Raw genomic sequence first — 8,200 nt, forward strand, 5'->3', positions numbered from 1 at the left:
TCTTTTATGTTTTCACAAATTCACATTTTGTAATATAAATAAGAGTAATAGGTAGTTTGACTTTGTTTTAACTCTATGTTTTGCTCTGAACTGATTTACGTAATTAAATAATATTTGTCTACAAATTCTTTTATTCATTTTTTTTTTTTATCTGAAATACATATTTATGTCATTTTGCAGCTTCAGCCTTCATTCTTTCTCTTTGTCTTAGTCTCTGTCTCTGTGTTTCTCTCTTTATGAGTTTTTGTAGAGAGCTGATGGGTTTCCTCTCACTGTGGACCTCAGAGCACAGTAGTACAGAGCAGAGTCTGTCACTTTAGTTGAGGAGATCTTTAGATCCACATGGTTTTGTTCGCTTTGTGTAACTGTAACTGAGAGTCTTGGATCTACATCAGACTGCTGAGCTTCTTTTGCACCATTGAAGGTCATTACAAGAAATTCAGATTGTGATCTGCCATACTGACGGTACCAGAACAGATTATCTCCAGCTGTAGATGAATAACTACAGGACAATATAATATTTGAACCCTCCTCTGCAAAATGTTCTGTTTTGTTTGGTGTGATGACATTTCCAAAGACAGCAGCTGAACAAGAAGGGGTACATTAAGCACTTTAATGATTTGATTTGGATTTTTCAATAAAAATAATTGTTGGAAATAAATAATTAACCAAGTAAATATACATACCAGCAAATGCACAGAACAGAATCACTGAATGAAGATTCATTGTACAAGTGTTCACTCTTAGAAGTGTCAGAATGAATATTTCCACAACAGTTTCTGTCAGACAGATTCAATCATGTGTGCATAAAATCCCTCCTCTTTTTTGCCACAGTAAGTTATGCTTAAATTTCACACATACTTTCACTTACTTTGTATCAAACAAACATGCCAAAACTGTTCTCTGATCCTTATTCGAGAATATAATTGTGCTTCTGAGAACAATATATAATACTTTTAAGTTATTGGAATTTTAATACTGCATTTGACAGGGTGTGACAGCTTTTATTTAAAAAAAAATCGTCAAACACGAATTTTGTCTTATTTTAGGATGACTTGTTTTTTAAAAGAGTTGCCAGATACAAGCTTGTCTTGACTGACTATATAAAAACTGTGATTTTATTTATATTTATTTATTTTTATTTTTTTATTTTTTTATGCTTTAATGAAACAATTACAGGAAGCCAAAAAGGATCATGTATACTTAATACAACCTTTAAATTAGCAAAATACCATTGCTTGTATAAGGTCAGTGATCAAGTTATTGATTGCAGTATGACAAAGAGTATTGTAATGGAAGGTAAAACACAGGTTAAACCCCTCTATATGTTTTTACCCCTGTGTTTTGTATGTGGTTTGAATTCAGATTTCTTACTGTGGGCCTCAAAGTGCAGTAGTACACAGCAGAGTCAGACACATGCAAATTATGGATTATCACTTAAACTGATTGTGATGAAACTTCAACTCAATGCCATTATCCCCAATTCCAGATATGTCTCTTCTCAAGATGTATTTAGGAAAGTCATTTGTTCTCTGGATGTACCAGAAGAGGTATTATTGTGTTGAAGCTGTGTCTGCTTTTGAAGCTGGGTTTGCATTTGTTTTTATAATTATGAGTAGAGGAGGAGCTTTTATACCCCTCAAAAAGGTTGTGTGTTGTTAAGTGTAATACTGAGTAGGAATTGGCCTCTTGGTTTATTGCAACTTTCATGTTTCTCTGTGATGATATATCTATGCATACTGTACTACAAATAAACCTCTCCTTCCGTTTCATCCCCAGCTTTATACAGTATGTTCTCTCACTTATTCATTATATGCATTTAGTTAGCATTTAGACACAATTATGGAGATTATTCTGGATTTTTCCAAATGCTTTATAGTTTAAAGTTGCACCAAGTTAACAAGTACTTTTGACAAAAATGTTTAAAATGATAAACAATCACGTGAGATGAAGACTCAGGTTATATTGGTGGCCTGAAAATAGCTGTTGAGATCACATGATCAAATATGAGCCACATATTGCTCACTTCATCTCGGTACCTCCCCCTCTCCACTCCCATTATTGGACACTGTTTGTTGCAGAATAAATTAATCATACTGTAGCTGTCAAATATGCAGAAATTGTATTTTTACAATTCTTCAACTGGAATTTCTTTGTTTATAATCAGTAAAAAAAACTAATTTCTCCCTTTGTGTAATGCTGCATTCGCTCTGACTAGGTGTCAGTATAAAATCAAAGACTCTGTCATATAGGCCAGTGAAACCAGGGATATGTGAAATAAGTCTATTTTATGCTGTTAAAGGAATAGTTCACCCAAAAATTACAATTATCTCATCATTTACCATCATGCCATCCCAGATGTGTATTACTTTCTATCTTCTGCCGAGCACAAATAAAGATTTTTAGAGGAATATTTCAGCTCTGTAGGTCCATACGATGCAAGTGTTGGTGGCCAAAACTTTGAACCTCCAAAATGCACACAAAAGCATCATAAAGATCATCCATAAGGCTCCAGTTGTTTAATCCATGTCTTCTGAAGATTGCAATGGCAAGATGAGCAGTGAAAAAGGAGTTATATTTTTGTCTGTTCTTACCCAAAACCGATTAGATCACTTTAGAAGACATTGATTAAACAACTGGAGTCTTATGGATCTTTTGGAGCTTCAAAGTTTTGGTCACCATTCACTTTTGGACCTACTGAGCTGGGATATTCTTCTAAATGTTGGCATGAGGGTGAGTTAATGATGAGAGAATTTCCATTTTTGGGTGAACTATTCTTTTAAGAGTCCAATAAATGAACCAGGCAGCAATTAAAGGTACACTCAGTAAGTTTTGTTCACAGTGTCTTGGACTTACACTGACACCTAGGGGTGTGGATGCAGCATCATTCAAACTCAATAGTTTTCAGTTACAGATGCCATTGTAGAAATTCACTATTCACAGCCAGCCAGGATTAATTAAATCCCTGAGTAAAAGTGTCCAATAACAGGGTGCTTGCTGAGAGTAAGCGAGTAGTATTCGTCTGTTTATGTGATACTAACATGGCAGCCCCAACCCAGTCTGCATCCCTCATGAGGAGACCCTCTCCATGTAGAATAAAACAGCTTTTTATAAGGTTATTGATATGACTGAAGTCTTCATCTCATGTGAGTGGACATGATTTTAGACATTGGTTTCAAAATGACAACTTAAAAGTAAAAAGTAAAACTTTTTAAATGAGGAAAAATTTACTGAGTTCACCTTTAAACAAATACATTGTAATATAATATAGTGATTTTTGCACTATATATATAGTATTATTTGTGAAAACAAAAAAGAAAAAAAAACTTTGTCAGAGTACAAAGCTACATTTGAATGACCATTCAAGCATTAATGGAGAAATGTACAGTTTAATGGTGTAGTTACAACAACCTTGTCCCCCTCATTGAAACACACACAAAAATAGTGCACCTTTAAACACATAAATTGAGTTTATATAGGCATGTCTTAAATACTTTATTTCTTAATAGAAACATTTACATTATTTAATTTCTTATTATAGGATTCATTTTCTACTATATAACCAGAATTTGGCATTAGTTTGTTGGAATATATGTGAACACTGCCACCCTTTGTCCAACCTGTACCTGCACAATGTATTGCACATGAGAATCCTTGAGATGATTTTGCTTACATTTCAGAGTCTTCTGAATAACAGAGTATTTTAAATTGCTTTGTGAACTAAAGGGCAGAAATCTTTCCTGATGTCACAAATTCACATGTCTGCACAGCGTCAAGGAACCCGCGCTGATGACATGAGATTGTCTGCACGAACAAGTTGCGCGGCAGTATGCAAATATAGACTGACAGACAGGAAGGACATCCTATCATTACATTCGGACCGAATGCAATGATTGGTTGATAATTTTTTAGTCCTGTCCCTTCCACAGAAGTATATATATATATATATATATATATATATATATATATATATATATATATATATATATGCAGTTAGACCACTTAAATTATTGATTGCTATCAGGATGTGAAGAGACTTTTAACCAGTATAACAAAAAAATGTTCTGGAAAAGATTGCACACCCTAGCTTTAATGTAGATAGAGCTTTAATTGTTAGTAACTTCAACATTCACATAGATAATGAAAATGACACACTGGGATTAGCATTTATCGATATATTGGAGTCAGACAAAATGTGACAGGACCAACTCATCGCCATAATCATATGCTAGATTTAATTCTGTCATATGGAGTTTATGTTGATACTATAGAAATTCTACCACAGAGCAATGACATCTCAGATCATTACCTCGTCTCTTGTTTGTTGCGATCAGTAGCTTCACTAATAATCTTCCAGAATTGTCTCACATACTCAGTAAGCCAAAAAGAACTTGATGTAGTAACAGAAAGTATAAATACAGTCTTCTCTAGCACTCTTGATAGTGTCACCCCCCTTTGATTAAAGAAAATTTAAGAAAAAAGCCTCGCACCATGGTACAATGATCACACTCGTGCTCTCAAGAGAGCAGCTCAGAAAATGGAGCGCAAGTGGAAGAATACAAAATTAGAGGTATTTCACAGTGCATGGAAGGATAGTGTCTGTAGATAAAGACAGGCACTAAAAGCTGCCAGGTCAGTTTATTTGAGCAAACTCATAGAAAATAACCACAACAATCCTAGGTGTTTATTCAGTACTGTGGCCAAATTGGTTAGGAATAAAGCGTCTGAACCAGACTGAACCACATATTCCGTCGCAACACAATAGTAATGACTTCATGAATTTCTTTACTGATAAATTTGAAATAATCAGAAATAAAATTGGAACAACTGTCACAGCTCAGAAAACAGTGTCTCATAATTTTGCTCACAAGCAACTTCTTCGATGTATAGGCCATGAAGAGCTAACAAAGCATATCAAAAAATCAAAAGCCACAACATGTGTGTTAGATCCAATACCAACTAAGCTCTTAAAAGAGGTATTTCAGAACCTCTTTTTAATATTATTAACTCCTCGCTATCCTTAGGATATGTCCCAAGAAACTTTAAAATGGAAGTTTTCAAACCACTTATTAAGAAGCCACAGCTTGATCCTAGAGAATTGGCTAATTATAGACCAATTTTAAATATACCATTTATGTTGAAAATACTAGAAAAGGTAGTGTCCTCCCAACTATGTTCATTTCTACAGAGAAATTCAGTCAGGATTTAGGCACCATCACAGTACAGAGACTGCACTTATCAGAGTTACAAATGACTTGCTCTAATCATCTGATTGTGGCTGCATTTCTCTTCTAGTGCTTTTAGATCTTAGTGCTGCCTTCGAAATGATAGATCACGACATTATCTTGAATAGGCTGGAGAATTATGTTGGCATTAGTGGACTTGCATTAGCATGGTTTAGTTCCTATTCATCAGATCGCTACCACTTTGTATGTGTAAACAGGGAATTGACAAATCAAACAAAAGTTAAGTATGGAGTGCCACAGGGATCAGTTTTAGGACCTCTACTTTTCTACTTATACATGCTTCCCTTGGGAGATATTATCAGGAATCATGGAATAAGTTTCCACTGTTATGCTGACGATACCCAACTTTATATTTCTTTTAAACCCAACGAAAATTCACAATTCTTCAAATTAGTAGAGTGTATCAGTGAAATCAAAAATTGGATGGCCAGAAATTTTCTTCTACTCAATTCTCATAAAACAGAGGTATTAATGCTTGGACCAAAAACCTCTAAAAAATAAGCAGCTAAAATATAATTTGACTCTCGATGTATGTACTGTTATGTCATTGTAGTGCGGAGGAGGGCGGGGCCGGGCTGGAATGAAGCACGCCCGGACCCCAATCAGCCTGATGAGACAAGCAAGGGATAAAGGTGACCGGAGACGGCAGTTCCAGAGAGAGAGAGAATTACAGGCAGCTGCCCTGTATGTGTTTATGTTTGTGTGTTTTTGTTTAAGTTTATCATTAAACTTTATTTATATTGTCAAGCCAGTTCTCGCCTCCTCCTTTGAACCCCTTCTACAGTAAAGAACTTAAGTGTTATACTTGATACCAATCTGTCCTCTGAAAATCAAATTTCCAATGTTTTTAGAACAGCATTCTTCAACCTGAGAAATATTGCTAAATTACAACACATGCTTTATATTGCTGATGCCGAAAAACTAATTCATGCATTCATGACCTCAAGACTAGATTATTGTAATGCATTACTGGGAGGATGTCCAGCAAGTTCAATAAATAAACTTCAATTGGTTCAAAATGCAGCTGCCAAAGTGCTGACTAGAACCAAGAAATATGATACTAGACCCATACTACTGTTGTTACATTGTCTACCTGTTAAATGATGTATTAATTTTAATATTCTGTTAACTACATACAAAGCTTTGAATGGTCTAGCTCCACAGTACTTAAGTGACCTTCTGACACTCTATATTCCGTCATGTTCATTATGATCACAAAATTCTGGCTAGTTAATAATTCCAAGAACATCAAAATCCACAAAAGGTGGTAGATCCTTTTCATACTTGGTTCCTAAACTATGGAATAGTCTCCCTAACACTGTTCAGGATGCAGACACACTCACTCAGTTTACATCTAGACTAAAGACTCATCTATTTAGCCAGGCATACACCTAATTTATCCTTCAACTCACAATTAGACTGCTTTAGTTAGGTCTGCCAGAACCAGAAACATCCATCATGATCTATAACTCTGCATAAAATTGAATGGCATCTACGCTAATATAAAATTTGTTTTTGTTTCCATGTCTCAATCTTGGGATTCATATCCCAACCAGAGGTTACCAGAGCCAGCCAGATCCAGCTCCGTTCCTGCTTGGTGTCGGACTCCACTGCTACGTGTTGCTGAAAGATGACAACAAACTACATCCGGTGCCAGCCAGACATCACTTCAGTCTTTTGACTTCAGAGGATGAATTGATGCCAACTCCAACTGTAAGATGTGGGATACTTCATATGCCACTGCCTGAACCTTGGACTTAGGATGGACCCCACCGAATCTCACCGAACCTCACCGAACCTCACCGAAATGACCTGCAGGTTGAACTGCAATGCACCTTATAGGATCAGAGTAGCCTGGCAGAAGACAATTAAGAAGTATTAAAACAGAATTTCACCAAGATGGCCTAGAGCACTGGAAATTCCTCAGAGCCATAAAACTAAAAACTGACAAAATGGCTCCCTAAAGTCTGGCATGGCCCAGCTAAATGAGATGAAACACATCTGGCCAATAAAACAAAAGAGACTTGTCCAGATAGCACTTACTTGAAAACACTCCTGTTAATAAATTGTTTGCATGACTGGAGCACTGATCTTCTAGAGAGTACCCCCACCGCTTCAATGGCAGAGGTGATGTGTAATAAAAGACACAGAGTTAAACACAGATCCTTCTGAATTACAATGTACAACACAATGCCAGTTCTATGACTCTTTATTCTGGACAATAACCAATTTTATAGGCTCCAAATTAGCCAGGAGACATCCTCTCTGATCAGTATTCTGCAAAAAGCAGCTAAAAAAAGAAGTCTTTGTTTCATTCATTTTGTAACACACGAACACTTAAACAAATTAGACATTTCCTGTATCACATGACTATCGTCATTGTTCAAGACACAGAGATTGAACAGACTGGATCTGAACTGTGGAACTTTTCTTTAGGATGACAAACTAATGCTCATAACTTCAAATGTACAAATGAACTTTTCAATACAAGTGTATCTCAGTACATCTCATCTTAATCCAGGAACATTTCACAGAAAGTCACAGTACTTCGCTGAGTTAACCCTCAAAATATACACAATACATAGCTTTGCTAGATAATTCTGAAAATGACTTTATGACCTGTGATCAATTTTATAACTGAAAAATTATTTATTATAGCCTGATGTACCTTTTAAAATATGTGTTGTAATTTATAAGCACTTATATCTGACAAATCGATGATTATAATCTTTAATCTTGTGTTATTCATGTCATTTTTACTAAGAATGGTAACTATTCAGGATAAAACACCTAATGTTTACTATTGTTTAAATTCTTTCTGCATTTCAGGAATACATTTTTGATACATTCAGTTGAATCCAAGATATAAAATGTACAGACAAGGACAGACAAGTTGACCATTTGACTTTGAAAAGCCACCTCTGATTGGCTTAGAGCTTTGCGGTGTGAACAAG

At 35.5% G+C, this 8,200-nt stretch overlaps 1 gene segment (V, D, J or C); it reads right to left on the reverse strand.

Annotated features, from left to right (window-relative positions):
* Positions 1 to 234: 234 nt before the first annotated feature.
* Positions 235 to 726, reverse strand: LOC127442723 (T cell receptor alpha variable 13-2-like). The segment is given in 2 exon segments: positions 235 to 584; positions 687 to 726. Coding segments are annotated over 2 exon segments (390 nt in total).
* Between the last annotated feature and the right edge of the window lie 7,474 nt (positions 727 to 8,200).

Source organism: Myxocyprinus asiaticus, chromosome 6 (assembly GCF_019703515.2).
Source record: "Myxocyprinus asiaticus isolate MX2 ecotype Aquarium Trade chromosome 6, UBuf_Myxa_2, whole genome shotgun sequence".
In the NCBI taxonomy this organism is placed as follows: domain Eukaryota; kingdom Metazoa; phylum Chordata; class Actinopteri; order Cypriniformes; family Catostomidae; genus Myxocyprinus; species Myxocyprinus asiaticus.